The 23,358-nt window shown below is 40.1% G+C and overlaps 1 protein-coding gene across 1 annotated transcript in view; it reads right to left on the bottom strand.

The window, feature by feature from the left end:
- Positions 1-22,029: 22,029 nt before the first annotated feature.
- Positions 22,030-23,358, bottom strand: part of GRM7 (glutamate metabotropic receptor 7) — a 1,698,774-nt gene continuing 1,697,445 nt past the window's right edge. The window contains exon 10 of the mRNA XM_086939213.1: positions 22,030-23,152. Within this exon, the coding sequence (XP_086795339.1) occupies positions 23,103-23,152 (50 nt within the window). The 3' untranslated portion in view covers positions 22,030-23,102. The remainder of the gene's footprint in view (positions 23,153-23,358) is intronic.

Below are 23,358 nucleotides of genomic sequence, written 5' to 3'. Positions count from 1 at the left end.
TGCCTCGCCCATCATCTCTCTCTGACCGCCGAGTATCTCCCTGGAGATCTCAACAGCGTGGCGGATTGGCACTCGAGATTTCTTCGAGATTCCAGCGATTGGAAGCTTTGTCCATCCGTTTTCCTTTCTCTTTCCCATCTTTGGGGCCCTTTCTCTATCGATCTTTTTGCTTCCCGTCTCAATTCCCAATTGCCCCGGTTTTACAGTTGGCGCCCGGATCCCCTGGCCTTGGCGACAGACGCTTTCCTGCAGGATTGGTCTCGTCATCTTCATTATGCCTTCCCTCCTTTTCTGATGATCAACAGGGTTCTTTCTCAGGCTCGCCGCCAGTCCTCATCCCTGGTTCTAGTTGCCCCCTTCTGGCAAGCCCAGGTTTGGTTTCCGACTCTTCTCTAGATGGCAGTGGACTTCCCGGTCCTTCTTCCCTCTTTCGGAGACCTACTTCTCAATCCTCAGGGCGATCAACACAATCTCATTCTCGATTCCTCCCTGCAACTCTCGGCCTGGAAAGTTTCCGGCCTTCCCCTTCTGACGTCCTCATTTCACAAGAGGCTTCGTTCTTTATCAACCAAGCTTGGGCTCCGGGAACCTCCAAAGCATACAGATCCGCCTGGTCTCTTTGGACAAGCTGGTGTTTGGAAAGGGACCTCGATCCCGTTTCAGCCTCTCTGTATTTCATAATTAACTTCCTTGGTTCACAAGCCAGTGCCGGTAAGGCTTACCGCACCATCAATCTCTATCGCTCTGCCATCTCCCTATACCATTCCCAAATTGATGGTAAACCAGTTGGTGCTCACCCTATGATTTGTCGTCTACTCAAGGGTGTCCGTTGTGCGAAACCTCCGTTGGCTAAGTATACCTCTTTATGGGATGTTACAGTGATATTTAAATTGTTTAATGATTGGCCAGACAATGCTGTTCTTTCACTAAAGATGTTATCTGCTAAACTCACTATGTTACTGTGTCTAGTTTCCATTAAAAGAGTTTCTGATGTTAAGGCTCTAGATGTTTCTGCTCGCCAATATTCTCCTTCAGGTGTGCTGTTTCAGATACGCAGACGTACTAAGACTAATTTGGATTCAGTGTTTTATCCTTATTTTCCAGCTCATCCCAAACTGTGTGTGGGACAATGTTTAAAAGTGTACGAACACCAAACTGCTGATCTCAGAACGCCCTCTCATTCTCAACTCCTTATTTCTTTTATTAAACCCCATCTTCCTGTCTCTTCTCCCACTCTGGCCCGCTGGGTCCGTTGGGTCATGTCTCTTGCCGGAATTGACGTCTCCGTTTTCGGGGCTCATTCGGCCAGGGGAGCCATGGCTTCTACAGCCTTTTGGTCTGGCTCTCGCCTGGAAGACATTCTGAGATCAGCAGACTGGTCAAATGACAGCATATTTCGCATGTTCTATTGCAAACCTGTTCATACTGTGGCTTCTGATATTGTTAATATGCTTTAAACAAGCATAATAGGAGCCTCCGGTCTTGCCATAAAATGTAGATTTTTCTAGTATTCTTGACGGAAAATCTTAATTTTATTAAAGACACGGAGGCGAGTATTATCCCGCCGCAACATTTCTTAACTTCTGTTCTCCCTCCCTACAGCGAATCCAGCCTTGCCACCGGCTTCATCTTAGAAGATCTACCCTGCACCTTCTTCGATCTTCTCCTGCAAGTGCTCCGATTCCATTGCTCCCGGATCCTCCTCCTGGACGCCTGTTTGGTCTTCTCCCTTGGATTCCCCTGATGCAAGACTTATGTTCCTGGACTTTGGCTATATCCTTAATTTTATTCATTTTCCCTTTGTTTAATGACTATTCTTGATCTGCTCGCCAGCGAAAAGAGGAAGCTGCGCAGTCAGTTAGGGTCTTTATCTCATAGGTTCTTTGTGATTGGCTAATGTATTCTCACGTTTTTTCAGTCCCATGGCCCAGTTTGTCCCCTGGCCCTCTGGGAACTGTAGTTTTTTACTTATCTTGGCTGCTGTGTGTAATAAAGCAAGATAAGAAAGCATAATACTCGCCTCCGTGTCTTTAATAAAATTAAGATTTTCCGTCAAGAATACTAGAAAAATCTACATTATCGCTGGGGCTTGATAATATGGTCCCTTATTTTGAAACACCATGCATCGTGCACCTAGTGGTCTGTACACACAGCGGTATATTCATAACCGAAAAGATACAGCCTTTTGTGTAAATGGGATGACTTTAAAGTGAAGAAACATGCTTCATTAAACATTAATATGTAACTGGCTTAATTGAAAGTGGAGAAAGACATTACAATTTAGCGCATAATGGAAATATTTTTCTTCACTTTAAATTTCTCCCATTTAAAAAAAATATCTATTTTTTTAGCTTTAAATATTGCACAATGGCTGCTGGCCACTGGGAGCAAGAGACCTGCTGTTTGACACTTTGAAGCGGAAGAACATTAAAACGAAGCGTTAACTTTATGAGTAAGGTAACTTTTCTTTTTAATTTTCTCCCTTTAAAAGCATTCAGAAACATAATGTTGTTCTCCGCTCCAATATTTAGTTGACCAGGACTTGTATTTTAAGAGTTAAATGTGTCTCAGTTCACCACCTCTGTGCCTCACCATGGCTCATAATTCTGACCCCAGCATTGCTCATTATCAGGCCCTGCTATCTGCAGCCTGATGCTAATAATGTAAAATAAACAGAGCCTTCCTTTAACTTCGAAAGGAAAATATGACCCTGTGCTAATTAAAAAAAATGAACTGGAGACTGTGAGCTACTCAGAAGGTGTCTGTGAGCTACAGGTAGCTCGCGATCCACTAGTTAGAGACACCCGGGCTACTAGTTACTACTATATATATTATCCAGGCACACTATAAATATAAAATCTGAGATGGGGCACTGCTGTAGAGAGGCGACACGTGGTTTAGTGCAGGTCAAACCTGCCTTGGAAAATACGCAAACCTGTACTATATCTGAGCCTGCAGATATAGGGCAGATGAGAGTAGGCTCTCAGTGCCTGATGTGTCCAACCTTAGGCACACAAGCACAGTACAGATGTTAGTGGTACTCCAGGGGAAGGTACTAACAGCAAATATAGTGTTTTTAATATGATGCTTACTTATGAATATACTGTTTAGCAAAACAGAAAACTATATTGGACAAATTTGTGTCTGGATATATTTTTTGCTTTAGAAAAGAACAATATTATGATTTCCTAACAAAAGGCATTTTGGGAGTTCAAAAAACAAACATGTATTCTTGTTTTTATTTTCACCTACCTTAAAAATTATGGTTAGTAATTTCTGTATGAGCAGCACGAGAACCATCCGGTTGGTGTTGCATCTGTGGCATTCTTTTCTTGGGATCAGATTTTGAATAATTTTCCACATTATGAAGACCCCTCCTCATAGCAAGATTATGCAACATAGCACATATAGCAGTGATTTACAACATATCTCCAGACGGTACTGGAGGGACTCACCTCTTTTATACAGACACCTGAAGCACCCTGTTAGTAGTTCAAAGGTCCTCTCTATAACAGAGTGTGTAGTTTTGTGAGCATGGTTATGTCTCTGCATACTCATGGATTTAAATATGGTGCTAAGATCCAAGGCCATGATGCATATGCACTGTCTCCAACCAAGGAAGCTTACATTAGTGTGAGTTATTACTTTGGATGGTAAAGTGTGTGTAAATACTTTATGCAGGCTTACCGAGTAGAACATCATTGCCACAATCACCTCGAGACAGCATATTATATATCCCACTGTGGTGGAATATATAGGAATCATGTGTGCTGCCTGGAAATAGGGCAACCAGGTTGATTAATATACAGGAGTTATCACACACAACCTATGTATTGAGGGAGTGAGGTTTCGTAAACTACATTTATTTGCAGATGGTGGACTGATTACAATATGTGCACCATCAACACATCCTATGACATTTGGAAAATGTGCCAGATAATAATGTAATAGTTTGATATGTTGTAAGTCCAGCTGAGACTCAGGATAATAAATGTAATTATTTTGGACAACATAATTTCAAGAAACCTGTGGAAAAAATGTGATAGAGCACTTTGGGGCACTCCGCCTGCTCCTGCTATAGAGGCTAACATGTGTAAGTAACACAGCATTGCATTGCTTTGGTCTGAGCCATGGAAGTAAATCAGCTATTGTATCCCAAATTACCTGACTACCAAGCCTGTACGTCTCAAACATCTCTTCCCCATGATCCCCCATGAAAAATAGTAACCCAAACCCTAAAAATCAGCTCCCGTCTCCTTCTCTGCATACCAGCCAGAACTCATTTCCTCCTCGCCAGTATATACAAAGACGTAATTGTAAAAAGGCCTGATGCATTTTGGGACCCTTTACATAGGTTGCATCTGATTAACACTTGATTTGATTTGGGCGTAATTGCCTTTCTTAAAACTGCAATTTGTACTTATTCGCGATTAGGAAATGCTTCCTATTTGCGATTCCTCATTTGGAATCTCAAAAATAGTGATTACCAAATGGAAGAAATGCAAATTCTACCTACCAACTTGCCTTTCGTACATTACAAAAGGTGGTTTTGCACTTGCAAAAGCCTCAAAATAGTGATTCCCACCATCTGTGTATGCACATTCTTTTGTACATCTGGCCCTCGGTTCTTTAGGTTCACTAGATTCTTCTAGGATGCATTGGTATCACATTTGAAAGAATATATTTGATAGGTGACTTGTTCCACAGTGAGTTTTCATTGCGAACTCGTTTTGGCTACCTGGACTTACTAAAGTGCGGGGAGCATTATCTAAAACAAATCCTTTTTTACAAACAAATGTGAGGAACGGTTTGCGGTCTTGTGACCTTGGCACTTCTGAACCAGGAGAGGAACAACATTATCAAAAGAGAATGAAGGACCTGAATGCTGCTCATCAAAGGCTGCTCACGTGACTCAGGGGTTCTCTTTACATATGCTCCTCTAAGGTTATGAATGTAGCAAAATAGACAATATAATGCATCTTGGGAAACTAGAAAGCATCCTGCTGTCACCAATTTCTAACCAAACATCACAGACCACATTATTTTAACACATTTGACAAGTGGACTTTGGCACACTTACCTGGTGAGAATATTTAAATGGAAAATATGTAAACTGGGAGAACTCTTGCATTGGCAGATGAGCCTAAAACAAGTACATTTTTGCCATACACCTAGTTTCTTTTTAAGCCTGCATTGACAGATTTTGTTGTCACCAGAGCTCATGTCAATAACTCCAAATAGCAATGTAGAAAAAGAAATAGAAATTTGTTTGGGTCAGTCCCCTTCAGACTCAGGGATGTTTTGCTCAGCCATTTTCTGTGATTGATTCTGCGATGTACTGTTCACATTTTCGAGCAGCCCAGCATAACAGAGACGTCCACATATCACTATGTATGTTTTATATGGGTGATTGACAATAGTACTTTGTGCAGACATAGCATTTTACAGTTAGTGCTCTTTCCTGCAGTCTCCTGGCTCACCAGGGTAGTTGGGGATACTTCCGGGGAGGACATAACACACAGACCCAGTGACAGTTCATCTCTCTCCACATAATATCTGGCTGATGTGAGCTGCCTTGTGTTTGCTCTCAGCATGTATACCTGTGAGCCTTTTCAATGCCCAAATTTTTTGACCTAGGACTTTCCTTACTGCAGTTATCAAGGTTTAATACACCTTGATTCACTACAAAATTATAAGATGCAGTTAATACCTTAGACGCTTTCTCTATTTGTGATACATCCTAAATTATCACAACGTATAAAAAAAGAGTCCTATTTTCTTGTCGCATGATACAACATAGATTGTCTCCATTGCGATTGTCACTTCATTTAAAGTACTTTGAGCCAGTTTTGCATCGCCCTTCTGCCACGCAAGGTAACGCAAAGGTGCCGCAAAACCTAGTTGATATTTACCAAGTCAAGCAATGCCACCTTGTATGGCCCTGTGTGGCTTGGTAAATTTGGAGTTACGCGAGGCAGCGCAAATAGCTGCCTTGTGTTCTTCTAAGTGGTGGGTGCGTTACATGGGTATTCCCACGCATCCACTCATGTATTCTGAGGCATTTCCAGATTTGCTAGCACTGGTAGACCTGGAAATGTGTCAGAATTGTACGCCTTCCCAAAAGAGATGTGAACGTGGAGAAATATCGTAATTTCTCCTCGTTGTTTTCTCTTTCTAAGTGCGCTGCAGAATGCAGCACACTTAGGGCCCGATTCACAGAACTAACTTAAGACAAAATCCTAAACTTACTACTTTTGGTATTCACAGAAGTTAGGATTTTTTCTTACGCTTGTCTTAAAACAGACTTAAGACAAAATCCTAACTTAAGTCTGTCTTAAGTCTGTCTTAAGACAAACTTAAGACAAAATCCTAACTTCTGTGAATACCATAAGTAGTAAGTTTAGGATTTTGTCTTAAGTTAGTTCTGTGAATCGGGCCCTTAGAAAGAGGAATAGGCTTCCAAGGATTGTTTTTGTGCAGGAAGGACTTCCTTCCTGCACAAAAACAATCCTGACTGTAATTCAGGTACCCTTGCTCCATGGCGCAAGGGTGCCTGCATTGGTGCTAAGTCGATAGAGGACAGGAATGTGTCATATCTTTTTTTAATCTTTTTATTAATCAAATGAGAAAATAAGCACAAGACAATCAGCAATATCAGTGCACATTTAGCACCATGTTACATGCTGTAGGTCTAGCACAGTGATACAATGTCCATTTTAATCAGATCATACATTTTTAAGAGCTTACCGATCATTTCCCCAGGTCCCCATCACTCAGATTTTCACCGATGGATTCCTTAGTCTTGGCAGGGGTACTGGTGTGCATATCGTACCTCGATACTCGTTCCACCTCTTTCGACCATTTGTCCGGACAGCCCCTATTTTCATATATGGTTTGCTCAGCAACAAGGCACCAGTCCATATCACATTTCCAGTTGTTCAACCTAGGGGTCGATGGGTCACTCCATAATCTAGCAATGTACCGTTTAGCCACTATAAATGCCAATGTAACCAGAGATGCGCTTTACTTGTGAGGTTTGTTTTGCTCCAGATATTCAAAAGGAATGTGTCATATCTTGATAGATATGGTGCATTCCTGCCCTCTCCCTTTCACACAGCGCAGGAAGTTATCTTTCTGCGTTGCACTGTGCGAAAGAATGATAAATCTGCCCCTTTGTCTAAAAGATGGTGCCTCTTATCGAATACTCAATAAACACAACCACTACCATTTAACAGAATAAGGGGACAGGGTAATGCAACTAAACAGTACAGAACAAAAAATGCAGGGAGAAATAAGCAGAGGTTCATTCAGCTTCCAAGAGGTACTGGTTCTCTATCCGAAAGGGGGAATGAACCACATAAGTCTCAATACTAGAGTCTCAGAACTTTCGGTCTCGGAGACCCTCAACCACACGTTTACAGACTGTGGTGTATGTAATCTCCGCTTTGTGTGGTTTGGTGTATAGCGTCATCATCGGGTCTTGTCTCCTATCCTGTAGGTGAATCTTTATTGGGGGGGAAAGATTAGGTTAGGGATAGGTCTAAAAACAAAGTGGTGTTTAGTGGATGAGTAAAGACACCCAGTGGTCAGGTCGACATATTTCGGCCTGGAACATCCCCTATGGGTCTACGGCCTTCATCAGGACCAATGAAATATATGTGGAGACCTTATACTTCAGGGCTTTCCAGATAGTGTGTTATTAATAAGTGGAAGCACTCACCTGTCTTCATCAGTGAGCACACTTTGCTCCGACGTAACATGATTATATGTACCTTCTTTAGGCCTATAACTTGAATATACATTTCATCTGGTTGGAGAGATGCATGTGGGAGCACTGAGCAGGAGGGTTTAAAGCCAAGCTTACACCCATGTTATACATTTCACCTCACCATGATGCCACTGAAATTTAATCATTTTATATTCAATCGGGGAATCGGCTCTGACATGATTTTCATTCCCCAGTTTAGAGTTTTAAGTTAGATGTTTACTATTTACTGTTTATTAGTAGTAGAGCAGTCTGAACGAATAAGGCACTATGTGGCTGGGTGATTGAGCGAACGGCCCTCAAATGAGGCTCCGGTTGGAAAAGTCAGAGGCTTCTTAGTTTTAGAAGAACCAATGCCGATATCTCTGCAGCTACCCCTCCGTAGTGCATGTTAGGCTCCCCCAGTTTCTAAAGATCTGAAGTTGTACCAATCAAGTTCATGTTTCATGCCCTTTATTTCAGGAAACAGATGTTTCTTTGCTATCAACCACTGCAGTAACTAAAGAAGCCCACTTACTTCCATGAAGGTGATTTATCTAAATGTGAATGGGTGGACAAGCTTTGTTAAAAATATCATGTTTTTAAAACCCTATAGTACTGACATTGCTCGTATCCAGGAGGCACAACTTATGGCAACTGAACGTGGTAAATTGAAAAGAGACTGGGCTGAAGGTGATCTACGCATGTCCTAAAATACAACAAGTGGACCACCTCCCACACTCCACTTGATCACAGGAAAAGGTACATAGATCACTCCTACTTTGCATTCTCAGCACATGGGTGACTTACAGAAATGGCCGTGATGCCTTTGTGTAGAAAACATTCAGAGAAGAACCGTGATTCTCAGATTTGTTTATGCACAAGTGGGAGACAAACAGGATTTCTTGCTGCAGTTATCTAGACTCCTACTTATATTCGGAAGAAGAATGTAATTCTGTGGGTACATTGGACTATGGCCCCAGATCCTGTCTTGGACTGCTCTGGCAGACCAGATACTCGGCATAATAGGAAAAGAGCCCTACTACAAGACATATTATCAGATCATTCTCTACATGAACCCGTGCCGACTGACACATCCAGATGACGGGGAATACACGTTCACATTCTGTGTACATGGTGCACACCAGTATATGTACGTTTTCTTGCTCACTACTGACTCATTGAATCGTCTAGCTGCTGCAATTACAATGCCCCACCATGTAGCTCACCATAACCTGATAGGCCTTTTTCTAGATTTAAGCCTCACCCTAAAATCTCCAGGACAATGGCAAATGAATGTGTCAAAGTACAGCAACCGCTAAAATAAGGCACAGCTGAGATACTCCCTGAAAAAGTGTCTGGAAACTAATGAAGGCTCCTAGACTTCTGTCTGCACATTCTTGCCAGCAAGAGAGGCAAGACTTAGAGGGACCATTATGAGATACGAGGCACTACTTAAAAAAGATGGCCAAAGATAAGCCTACTTTACTATACCATGTAAGTACATTGCAAGGGGACTTTAACCCCTTAGGTGCTGAGTGTTCTAACAAACGGGCGTGTCATGACGATTTCAGCTCGTCATGAGCACAGCGCCACCATGCAGCGTGACGAGCCGAGCTTGTCACAAGCACCGTGGCGCAGCGCGCGCCCCCCTCCCCCCCCAGCGCTGCGGAGGTAAAAGCCACGCGGCGAAGGTGTTAAAGGTACCCACAACATGACTACATTGAACCTACTCATACAGGCTAAATGTTAGCTGAATAGTCAGACCATGCCCACTTTCGACGTAAACAGAGGCAATATGAACAGGGGGGAGAAGCTAGGCGACTTTTAGCAGCTAAATTAAAACAGGCAGAAATGTCAAGAACCATCCCAGTAATTAAAAATGCCAGTAATAGCCTCTTCACCAATCCGGGGGACATCCCCACAACATTTACTGGATACTGCAAAATACCCTGCACCTCAGATCAGGCAGACAGTTCTGAGGGCAAACATGAATTATGAATGGCTCGGATATTATGAAGGTGGAGATTGGCCTAGCAATTGATGGAATGGCAACTAATAAAGCACTGGAAGGAGACTGACTCCCTATAGAAATTTAATTAAGTCAATAAACTACTCATGGTAACTCTGCTTTGCACCCTGTGTGTGGAACTGACACAGGTGGGGAGGTTTTCTTATGAATACAATAGACCCTGAATATATGTGATACATAAACCAGGTAAGGACCCATTACTTTGTCTCATCTATAGGCTGACGGCCTTGATAAATGCCGGCATGAAAACACTAGACAATCACCTCAAGAAAGTAATACTGCAACTGATTTGCCCAAATCAAGCAGGTTTCGTGCCTCACAGGTCATCTGCTAACCAGCTAAGAACTATTTTTCACCTCCTCTTGCAAGTAAGTTATGATGCTGATACGAAGATATTAATTTCATTGGATGCAGAAAAAGCATTTGATTGGGTAGAATGGCCCTATTTTATGAGAGCCGAGGAGAGATTGGGATTGGGAGAGCTCCATACAATGAAGGTTTAGCCCCTATATGTCAACCTCATGGCATTGAGAAATTGTGGAGGATATTTATTTTTGTTTTTACCAATTCAATGCAGCGTACATGTTGAGGTGCTCACCCTCCCCCTTTCAATTTTTGGTAGCATTGGGACCTCTAGCCAATGCCATACTGTGGACTGCAGAGATTAAGGTGATACGTAAGGTGGTGGGAGAACAAAAACCGATTTTATTATGCACATGATATATTGCCCACTCTGTCCTCAACATCTGAACCTATTCAAGGTTTATTCTTCCTGGTTGATCACTTCTTACTGTTTTCTGGCTATAAAATGTGAAGCTCTCCCTATGACGCCATGCACAACGAAGGTATCCATTGATAATAGGCCATTTAAATGGGCTCCATCTCAACTGTGGTATCTCAGTCTTCTTTTGAATTGCAGTCTGGACATTATGGTGCATGATAATATAGTACCCCTACTTTACAAAAAAAAATCTTGACTTCCTAAAATTGTTTAAGATTCCCGCTCTCTCTGGGGATGCATACAAAATAGTCAAAGGATCTTATCTCCCTGATAAAATTATGTATTTGGACTCTTACCACTGAAACCCACGTTTACACTGCTCACGACAGTTGACTCAGAAATACGTAGCTTCATTTTGGGAGTGTACCGACCGCAGTTAGCAAGTGCAAAGTTACTCGCAAATATGAGATACAGCGGGTTACATCTGCCCAACATGGAGGCTTGCTGGTTGGCTCATCAACTAGCTCCTGAGGTTCATCTGTTGTAGACCCATGGAGAAACTCTTCCCTGTGTGTGAATAGCATGACTTGTTAAGAGCAATGGGCGGACAGACAAATCTGTACTCTGGACAAGATGTCCCTAAAATGCAGCCCTACCCTGTATTGCATAGTGTGGAAAAGGGCAAATCAGGCATGTTACGCATACTGGCAGAGATATGCCTAATATTTTTGGCTTTGATCCGAGAAAACAAGTGTATATTAGTAGGATAAAAGGTGATAGAATGGCCACTATGGAGAGTGGGACGGATTAAGATTGATAATTTTCTTGTAGATGGTAGATACAGAACTCTTTAGAACTATGTGAAGAATTTGATTTACTGCGTTCCCAATACTAGAGATACTGAAGATACCTGCAAATTTCCCATTGTCTACAGATGACATTACGGTCTACTCTGCTGAAGCTGCCAACAGCACCTTTACTAAATTATTTGACGACTTGGAAGGATTTGAAGGTGCAATATCTGTCCTCCTTTCTGTCCTAATACAAAGTGTAGTCTACAGTAGGATTGCCGTCATGAAATGTAAGTGGTGGTGGTGAGTTCCTGATGATGACTAAAATTATTTAATGGTGGTTCATGATACCTACTAAGAGAAGCTAGACTTAAATCTGGTTATTTTAAAGTAATGTGTCCATGGAATGTATGGCCATAAATCAAATTGCTGGAAATATAGGGCCCCAACCTTTGATATTATCCATGTATTGTGAGACTATCCTTGATTATCTTGCTAATGGCATGCTCTTCTATCTATGTTGATGTCTCAATTAGATTTAATTCAGGTACTGAGTATCAGAATTGTACTCCTACATGATTTTGATGAACTTCCACCGCTCTCCGGCATACCTAACGGTAGCTGGCAATGGCCGTAGCTGTTGCAAAAATGGGTGTATTAAAGATATTGGAAGAAGACATCTGTCAAGACCTATGCTGATTGGTTTGACGCGATGTGTAAAATGGCTCCTTATGAAAGAGTGATTGCTCTACGGAAAGACAAAGTGTCTCAGTTTGAAGAGGTATGGGCTAATTTTCTGGGAGCAAGAAAATGATGAAATCATAGCATCATTAAGAAACGAGAGTCCCGGCTGGAGTAAAGCATGACCGTAAAAATCCTACCAGACTGACGGACTTTAGTACCAGCATGTTTAGTAGTTTATCCATTCCTAAGGTGGGGAATCGGATAAGAGTTCATACCCTATTGCTGTCTAGGAAGTGGAATTTTGCAGGACAGTCATAGGATATAAACAATTACGACAGCTACAACGACAACAGGGAGAATACCATGGCATTAATTAAAGAGTTGTAATAATACTTTATCGCATCTCAGAATCTCATACACAGAGGTAACAAGTGAAGGATAGAAATCATGGATCAGGCAGAGCCAGATATGATGGTGTGGTATTACATAAAACAGTGGGTTATATCATTCCTTAAATCTGCATGTAGATTATGCAATCATTTGGCTTCGATATGCGGTGTAGCGAGAGAGGCAGTGATAAAGTAGAGCAGGGTTTTGCAAATCCTAGACTTAATATGGTATGCCTAAAACTACTACTTGAACGCCAATTGTTGCTTAGCAGAAGCTTGTTTTGTTGGTCACTTATTCCTGATTTCCCCCCTCTCAAATCCTGCAACACGTTTGACTCATGATCATTTAACCTCTTGGGTAAAGTATTTATTAGATGTTTTGCTTTAATACCCTATCAAGCCACTGTATTTGTATTTCTGTTAGATGATAAAATGGAAAAATGCATGATTTTTGTTATATATTTCTGTTTGTCAGAAAAGAAAATCAATAAATGGAATTGACACAAAAAGAGAATGTATAGGTCTAACAATAAAGGGGCAGATTTACAATAACTGGAGCATCCCTTCATATTAGCAGGGATGTGTCATTTATTTTGCATGATGTAAAAAAACCTTGAGCCATCATGGATGCGCCGCATTTACAATGCGCTGCACCGTGGCGCAAGGATAGACATGCGTGATGCATCTGTCGGCTTAAAGATGGCGCAGTGCTGCAGTCGTGTCGCTAGTGTGATGCAACTCCAGCACTGCTCATGGGCGGCCTATACTTGCTGTGCTGCATCACTCCTTATGCCTGCTGAAGACAGACGTAAGGTTTTGATGCAGCTGGGTCTTAAAAGTGACTCCGGGAAATTTTGTAGATTGCACTGCGTCACTTTTACAAGGCTTCATTGCGATGGAACGTCCACCCTACATACATTATAACTGATGCAGGTATAATGTAGCGCAGGGCTTTACAACCTGACGCATCTCCCTAGATGCATCACATTGTCAATATGAGGCATAGTAGCGCATTGTTTACAACGCCGCTGTGTCACAGAAGTGACGCAAAGGTGTCGTAAAGATGTTGCAAGGAGCTTGTAAATCTGCCCCAAAGAGTTTTGCTCAGATGCCCGCAGTCAACATTGACCTAATATGGATGAATAGTCTTGATTCAGTCTCATGACTCTTTAATCCACCACCAGACATTCCCAACCTCTTTATCTTGCTCTTGCAAGTTTCTGCTTTCTACCTTAATCATGGTTTTCCTTCTTTCTCTTTCTCCTCCTTCCTTCCTTCTGTGTTTTTTACTCTCTTAGTCTTTGTCAAAGTATGATAAGGAAAAATACGTGCTGGTTCCTACACATGACAGCCCGTTGACTCCACCTACAACCACCAGCTCAAAATAGGCACTCACTAGGAGCCAAAATAGTTACACTTGACTCAAAGATCGTGGATGAGCCTTTTACCTCATGAGATTTCAGGGTGAGTGTTGGGGGAGGCTATTAATCAAATATATTATAATACACAACATTTTACAATCCCTATATAATAAGCCTGTCTCTAATTTTTTTTTATTGATGACTTCTGATGCACTCAGTCACTGATTATAAAGAAAAGAAATCAGAAGTCAGGTGTATCAACCTACTACAGTTATGTTTTGACGTCGCAGTGCCTGCTGCCAGAGCCAACAGTTGAGGCAAAAGGCAGATCAGATCACGCAGCAGCTGTTTAAAGTAAATAAAAATGAAACGCTGATTTTCTTTCTTTTGCTCAGTTTTTTTTACTCTACAGTGCCAAGCAGAAAGTAGATATCTGTGGCAACATGTTCATTTATTTGCACTCCTAGGGACATTTTAGAAAAGTTAGACTCTGTCTGCATTTTTCTGCTGCACCTTTTCGTTTGTGGAAGATTCACTTACAAGAAGCACAATTTTCTGTATTTTTCCGCTTTTAACATTAAATACAGACAGGAAACACATTGTTTTCTGTTACTAGGTATCTGTAGAAATCAGTAAAAACGGAAAATAGTAAAACCCTAATTAGAAGCCTGTCTCTAATTTCTCTATAATTGGGAAATTCTGACACACTCAGTTGCTGATTATAAAGAAAAGAAGTCAGAAGTCAACTGCAATAACTTATTGCAGTTGGGTTTTGACGTCACAGTGCCTGCTGCCAGAACCTGCAGCCGAGATTAAAGCCAGCTCAAATCACGGAGCAGCTGTTTAAAGCAATAAAAATGAAAAGCTGCTTTTCTTTTTTTTGCTCTGTTTTTTCTTTTTCACTCTACGGTTCCAAGCAGTAAATAGATATTTATGGCAACATGCTTATGTTTTTGCACTCCTTGGAAAATTTCCGAAAAGTTAGAACCTTTATGCATGTTTCTGCTGCGGCTTTTTCTTTGGGAGAATCATTTACAAGAAGCACAACTTTCTGTTTGTGTTGATCTGCAAAAATCAATAAAAACTGGGAACTTTAATTGGAGGCCTTGTTGTGTTGCTTACTTATTGTACTGCTCCTTTAATCAGGCACATTCCTATTATGTCATTACTGAATTTGGAATGTTACACATGTCATGTTGATGTGCATCCTTTGTAAGAGTCAGTTATTCCTTGATGCTGATCTTGCTGGATTACTTGTACTGTGCTCTTCGATTGAATAAAGCATCAACCCTAATTCCTTGGATTCATCTTCATTTCACTGGCGACGGGATTCGAAGAGCAGAACCTACGTGGGATACTTACTTCAAGCTGATTTTAACATTTTTTTTTTCTTGTTTTACCTCAATGGACTGGAAAGGACGTTAAAGAACTCTTATGACATTATCTACCTTGGTAAATATACCAACTATTTATTAACTAATTACTTTTGGATTAACCTTAAGGTGCTTGAGCATATTTTATAGCGCTGTTCATTTTGAAACTTCAGGCAATTTTAAAATAACGAGCTGTTTCGAGCAACTTCCTTGTTTCGATTTAAACTTTGAATCCTAACAGGAATGAAATCTTTGCGTGTGTAATTGAAAATTAAAGAAAGAAGCGCTTTACCGTTGTTGCCTAGAAGCGTTTACTGTTGTTGCCAAGAAGCGCCTTGCCGTTATTGCCATTGGCGCATCGCAGCTCGCACCACAGCTCGCTCCAGGGCTCGCACCATTTCCAAAAGTAAACATTTCCTTTCTGTTCCATCTTCAACTCGGCAGTAACGATCAACTCGGCGCATTGATGTTCTACTTCGACGCCGACGTTCCGCCTTGAATGCTGGGTAATTGCGTGTGACGTAACACGTTGTAGCGGCCATTTTGGTAAAACTTGAAGTTACGAACACCTTCGTTTTAACTCGGAGGAAAGATTTAACTATTATTTCAGCGCATTACTATACTTTAAGAATCGGAGAGAAGATTAAACAATCCAACAGCGGGTTACCATTAACGGTGATTCGCACACCTTCTCCAACTTCATCAGCGCGTTGCCATCGACGGTGACTCGCACACCTTTGTTTATTTCTCTAGATAATTATTTATTTTACGGTATTTCAGTATAATGATTATTTAATCCTGTGTGATATTATTTAACCGGTTTAAGCACATTATAAATTGTGTACTAGCACAGTTAGTGATAAAATTAACAGTACTTAGTCCAGCATTCTTCACATTTTTGATTTTAAATTATTGTGGTATTAGGTTTCTAATTTAGGATGACTCAACCTAACTACAACATTATCCCTCCTCAGGCATTTTGGGTTTCTGGTAATGAACCACCACTTAAGTGGTTGGAGTGGAAGCCTTATTTTTGTAACTATATAGATGCATTAGATGAGGATGGAAAAATGTCTCATGCTCAGAAAAAGAGACTTCTTCTTCATTCTTTAGGTCCTGTTGGACTAAAGGTATATGAAACTATGACTAAACCCTCTTTTCCAGGTGATTTAAATGTTTATATGTTAGCGCTTTTACATTTAGATACTTACTTTGCTCCTAAAGTGTGTATTGGTGTAACAAGATTCAAATTTTATTTCAAGAAAACAGACTAAAGATGAGAACATTGATCATTTTCTTGCTGACCTTAAAAAATTATCATTAGACTGTAAATTTGGTGTACTACAAGAAGAATTAATTAGAGACCAAATTGTTATGCATTCTTACAATGCTTCTATACAGGATAGGTTATGGATTAATGGGGATTCTCCCTTAGATGATATTCTTGCTATTGCACGCAAAGCAGAAATGTCTGGCAGGTGCGCTAACGTGATAAAGAATGATAATAGTGCACTGACTAATGAAGTGGTTGGTAAGGTGAATGCTACTGATAAAAAGAGGTTTAGTTATAACTCTAGACAATCTTTTGGTTCTAACAACAAATCTTTTTCAACTAAACATCCTCAATCTTCCTCGAATTTTAAACCTAAATGCTACAGGTGCAACAGTTTGGAACATTTGGCTGATTTTAAAGGATGTCCTGGCCTGAAAGCTAAATGTTCTAGTTGTGGTTTGAAAGGCCATTTGACAAAAGCATGTAACAGAAAAAAGAAGAGTAAAGTAAATTTTGTAAATGACGTTGATGAGGAAGAAAACTTTGAGAATGACATAGAAGATAATTTAGTCATGAATGTTCATGATAAGTTAGTTTTAAGAATAAGAGATGAGGATATGATCAACAAACCTATTTGTACAATGAGTATAGGTGGAGTAGTTGTCAAAATCTATGCTGATTCAGGCTCACCTTATACCATTGTTAATGAGGAAATGTGGAAGTCTTCTTTTATCCAACATGTTGGTGAGAAGTTATTGCCATCAGATATCCACCCTGAAGGTTATATGGGAGAACCTATTTCTATCCTGGGTTTTTGTTGGTTTGTTTTCAGATTCAAAGGTAGAGAATGTAGAGGAAAGTTTTACATTTCTAAGAAAGGACCACCTGTTTTAGGGTGGTTTGACCAAAAACAACTTCACATTATTCTAGACCCAAACAGTAAAGAACAAGTTTTGGTTGTGAATGATAGTTCTGTTGTTACTGATGGTATTTTACACAAATTTCCAAAAGTTTTTAGTAAAACTTTGGGAAATTTAGTTGGTTTTGAGCATACGATCATACTGAAGGATGATGCTTGTCCAAAGGTACATAAATGTAGGAACGTCCCTATTTTGGTAAGAGATGAAGTCAGCAAAGAACTGGATAAACTTGTTTCTACTGACATTATTGAGCCAATTGAAGCGAGTGAATGGGTTTCGCCAATTGTCGTCGCGAGACGTAGCAATGGTAAAATCAGATTGTGTGTGGATTTGAGGTATTTAAACAGCAATATTGTGGTTGACAAGTTCCCACTTCCTAAAATCAATGAGATGGTTTCTAGTATTGGTAATGCACAATGGTTTTCTACTATAGACTTATCGTCTGCATACCACCAGATTTCCTTGTGCCCTGAATCAATGAAGCTTACATCCTTTGTGACACCTTTTGGTTGCTTCCGTTATAAACGCATGCCGTTCGGCTTAGCTTCGGCGGCTGCAGTTTTCCAACGACTAATGTACCAATTATTTAAGGGAGAAAAAGGTGTCAGATTTTTTCAAGATGACATTCTTGTTTTCGGAGATGATGAAAATGAGCATTTGTCAAGACTACATAAAGTTTTGAATATTCTTGAAAGCAAGGGCCTTACCGTTGAACATTCTAAATGTAAATTTGCTCAGAAGAGTGTAACTTATCTAGGCCATATCATTGATGCTGAAGGTGTTAAACCTAAACCTTCTTTGGTTTCAGCTATCTCTGAGGCTCCTGTTCCTACAAGTAAAGATGACATTAAGTCATTCTTAGAAATGGCTGAGTTTTGCTCTAAGTATGTTCCTAATTTTGCGAGTGTTTCATATAATATTCGACAACTTTTAAAGAAGGGTGTGAAGTTTGAATGGTCTAAATCTTGTAATGAAGATTTCAAAAATATTAAGAACGCTATTGCCCAAACCACTGCTCTACACAGTTTCGATCCATCTTTGGAGAACGTGATTACTACTGATGCTAGTAACAAAGGTCTTGGAGCTGTTTTGGTGCAAATAGATGAGAAAGGAAAGGAAAATGTAATAGCCTATGCCTCAAGATCTCTTTCTCCTTGTGAAGAAAAGTACCCTATAATAGAAAGGGAGGCCTTAGCTTGTGCTTGGGCGCTAGATCATTTCAAATCCCTCGTTTGGGGTAAAATGTGTTTATTACGCAGCGACCACAAGCCATTGGTAAAGATTTTGACTACTGAAGGGGTTATCAATGCTTCTGCTCACCTGGCTAGGATTTCTATGAGGTTACAGAATTTCATTTACAAGATTGTTTATGTGCCAGGTAAAAGCAACGTTCTTGCTGATTTTCTGTCAAGGATGCCCGTAATGTTAGAGGAAGTTGATAATAATGATTGGAATGAATTACAAATAGCATATATTCATGATGAAGGTCTTTCAGCCTTCAGCAAGGAAGAATGGAGTAATGAGTACTTGGCTGATGAATGTTTACAGAAAGTAATTTCCTACACAGTTGAGGGTTGGCCAGATAAAAAAGATGTGTTGGATGATGTTTTAAGACCTTTTTGGGAAATTAGGTCTGAACTCTCTGTTGCTCATGAGACTTTATTAAGGGGTGAAAAAATCGTTCCTCCTGGTGGTTTGCGTGAAGGAATCATTGAACTTTGCCATGAAGGTCACCCTGGGATTGTGAGATCCAAATCTTTGGTAAAGAATTTATTCTGGTGGCCTGGTTGTGATTCTCAAACAGGAAAAATTGTTAGAGATTGTGTCATTTGTGCTTCTGCAGACAAAACTTTGCGTACCTTTCGTCCTCCTATGTTGGAGTGTTCTTCTCCTGAGTCTACTTGGGAATCTGTTGCGGTGGACATTATGGGCCCTATTCAAGATCAGGATGGTTCTCATCGGTATTTGATTGTACTCATTGATTTGTTTTCTAAATGGCCGGTGGTTAAGGTGGTAGAGAGAGCAGATACAGATTCTGTTTTAAGTTTTCTGGATGAGACTTTCGTTACAGAGGGAATTCCTTCTTGTATTCTCACTGATAATGGTGTTCAGTTCTTATCTGTAAAAGCGAAAAGATATTTCAGTAAACTTGGTATTAGGCATAAGACAACTTCTCTTTATAATCCTGGTGGTAACGGAGTCGTAGAACGTTTTAACAGGGTATTGAAGAATACTATTCAACTTTCTATTAGTAATAATCTGGATTGGCCAACTCAAGTTGGGAAAGTTGTTTGGAATTACCGTATTACTGTTAATGATTCTACTGGTATTTCCCCTTTTGTCTTAATGAAAGGTAGGAAACCACGTTCTAAAACTCTCCCTACTTGGTTATTTTCAGGTGAAATTGAGCCCTATTCTAAGGACTTGGTTAAGGCACGGTTGGTACAGGTCCATGACAAAAGCAAAAAATATCATGATTTGAAGCATGGATCAAAAGAGGTTAAGATAAATGTTGGTGATTGGGTTAGAATAAAAAAACCTTTTAAAGTACAGAAAGGTGAGTCTAGCTTTTCTGAACCCTTCCAAGTAATGGAAATTTTAAAGAATTCTGTTAAACTTAGCAATGGGAAAGTTTGGAATTTAAGTAGAGTTGCCAGATGTAGTATGAGTTGTTTTTCTAGGCCTGATATTCCTAACACCCTTTGGAAACCAGAAGATTTGGATGTCGATGGTTCTAGTGGCAACAATAATTTGATTGACAATTCTGGTGTGAATCCTAGTACGAATGATATTCCTAATGCAAGTGTGGTTGTTTCTGAGAATGATAATTTAGAATCTTCTAGCAACATCTCTGAAGATTTGGTTGTCACTCCTATGGATGATAGTTCGGCGACTGGTGAGGATCCTACTCTCCGCCATTCCTCAAGGAAGAGGGTGGTTCCCTTGTGGCTTAAAGATTATATCACTAACAATAGTTAAGGGTTTTATCACAAACTATAGGTAGTAGTTTCTTTCCACTTAATGTATGTTTCCTTTGTTTTTATTTTTTTATTTTATTATTAGAAAGGGGGATGTGTTGTGTTGCTTACTTATTGTACTGCTCCTTTAATCAGGCACATTCTTATTATGTCATTACTGAATGTGGAATGTTACACATGTCATGTTGATGTGCATCCTTTGTAAGAGTCAGTTATTCCTTGATGCTGATCTTGCTGGATTACTTGTACTGTGCTCTTCGATTGAATAAAGCATCAACCCTAATTCCTTGGATTCATCTTCATTTCAGCCCTTTCTCTAAAATCTTTAGAATTGGCGACTTCTGACCCACTCAGTCGCCGATTACAAAGAAAAGAAGTCAGAGGTCAACTGCAGTAACTTATTATAGTTTCGTTTTGATGTCCCAATGCCGAGGTGAAAGGCAGATCAGATCACGGACCTGATGTTTAAAGCAATGAAAATAAAAGCTGCTTTTCCTTTGTTTGCTCTGTTTTTTTCTTTACTCTACAGTGCCAAGCAGAAAGTAGATCTGTGTGGCAACAAGTTTATGTTTGTGCACTCCTTGGAAAATTTCAGAAAAGTTCAAATCTTTCTTCCGCGCCTTTTTTTCCCTAAACTGACTTCTATTTTACTGCATCTAATACACTTTTCCAACATCTAGCTAACAACTTTTTTGAAGTGTTTAATTTTGGACAATTGATTCTATTTTTATTCTTCCTGTTTGCAGAGCTTCTCTTTCTTTCATATGAAAGAGCTGTGCACTAAGGATTTAAGTGGTTTTTGGGAAAGGTGATGGTGTTACCATGTATTATAAGGGATAAAGTATCCCTTGCCGTACATGATAAGGATATTGCATATCACCTCAGAGTTCAATAACCTGATAAAGAAACTCAGCCTTTGGCCTCATTCTCTACATGGCCATGGAATTCCTCTGAGACGTGCAAAATTCTTATAATGTATGGGAGGGGGTGCTTTATCCCATATATAATTTGTATGAAAAAAGGCTTGAACTGTTGTATTAAGTTATTGTTTGTCCATACATTCTGGTAAATTGCCAAGGGCAATAGGTCTGGTTACCTCAGAAAGTGGTATTTTATTGATTCGCGAGTTTAGACACTCAACTCTCATTATGCATACACAGTACTGCATACACACACAAATTCACCAATCAAATAAGAAGTACTATTAGTTTTAAGATTGACATATTGCCTTTGCCAATGCTTGTTTCCACTTGTTAATTAACTTTCCATTATAGTTGATTTTACCACTACCTAACGAGATTTTTTATATAATTAATGACGTTGGGAGTTTACACAAGGCCCAAAATATTTACTATTTTCAGATTCTATGCAACCGCATAGCAGTGATCCACAAATAAGCTTTAAATCTGGTCTAAAGAAGAAAATCCAAATTCCCTTTGTCTTCCTAGAATTTTCAGGAGCAACATCCTACACACCGGGGTTACTGATGCAGCTATATAGGGGAATATAATATATGTTAATATCAAAGTAGTAACACCATTCCTCCTATAGACTAAACAATATACTACTTGAAACACAATCAAAGAGAAGGAAAAGATTAAGGAAATTGAATAAGCAAAGTGTATCCTTCAAAAGAGTGTTGACAGCCACCAATAGAGACAAAACAATGGAAAGAAAGAGAAACTTGCAGCGACAGACTTTTAGGTCCATAGTCTTCTAATATGAACCAGATTGGTAAATTAAAATGCCTTTTCACAAACAGTAGAAAACATACATGCTTTATTTTAATTGTTTTTTAAATCTTTTTCACATTGATCATTTATGGCGAGGCATTTACAAAAAACCCTTAAGACAAGTAAAAAGCCATATTCTTTCCTGCAAATACCTTACAAAGTCCTCAAGTTATTGCAAAAAAATAAAACAAAAAAAAAACAATTATAATAACCGAGAGGGGGTGTTGTTTGCCCTGTCCAAAGTAACAAAAATAGAACACCAACACAAATATCGCCCAACGGAAAGAATCGACATGTAAGATACATTACTGGCATGCATTCGAGTGATCCAGACCTGCACAAAACTTTGCCATCACTTCTGTCCTGGTTTAGCCAATCCGATTTGTGAAAGGTGGGGCTTAACTTGCCAGCACAGTTTTTGGTCTTTTTTTTTTAAATACCCTTTAAAATGAAAATAAAACAAGAGACGAACTGAGAGCAGAAGGAGCAAACGTACAAGGATGCAAAAGTGGGCGGAGAGACGCGATCACTGAACTGATGTCTGCCTTCCTGGATTGTCCTCTGATCACTTGAAAATGTCCCAAGGTTGCATGGCTTCAAAAAAGAAACAAAAGTTATGAAATTGGGAATAAAACACACAAATGGCCAAAATCTTAGGCACGGAAAGAAATTAAAAGGTCCTCACAAACTGTACAGAAACTTCAAAAAACTTGCAGTCTGGAAGTTTGTATGGTAGAAAGACAGATTAGCCCCTGTAAAAAGTCATGGCTGCTCTGGAGTTTATCCCGCAGTCAGATAACTGGGGAGTGCTCCGCTCAGTTCAGGACACTCCATCGCCGACAATGTCCCAAGGTCACAGAGTGGTGGCAGTGCCGATGGCTTATTAAGCCAAGATTTAGAAGAGAACAGGCCTTTGGAACAGCTGCTCGAAATCCTTGAATCCTCCTCCACTTCTTCCTACGGCACAACTATCTGGCCTCTTCTCTTCCCCAAGGACGGGCGCCCTAGGACATTCCGTCAGTCCAGAAATGGCCCACGCCAAATTGGGCGTCTGAAGAGCAGGAAGCCAGAAACCTCCCTTCCTCATTGGATGAGTAGATGCATTAAATCACCAGGTTGTTGTAGCTGACATATTTCTTTTTTGCTGCAGGGCCTGGAAGAGAAGCAGAGAAAATGCATGAATGTCAGGTCTGGTTGTGGCAATCCAAGGACATTGCAATCGTCAACACATTTTCGCACACAGAATGAGACAGATTTGCAAAGTAATAACAGTTCAGTATTGGTGGGATCACTTGACTGAGTTAGATGAATTGCCTTGGGATTTCCTGTTTTATTGTATTGAAAAACAAAAACATCTTT

This window comes from Lissotriton vulgaris, chromosome 9 (assembly GCF_964263255.1).
Source record: "Lissotriton vulgaris chromosome 9, aLisVul1.2, whole genome shotgun sequence".
Lineage (NCBI taxonomy): Eukaryota > Metazoa > Chordata > Amphibia > Caudata > Salamandridae > Lissotriton > Lissotriton vulgaris.
Note: the sequence above shows the minus strand (reverse complement) of the source record. Positions and strands in the feature narration are given on the sequence as shown.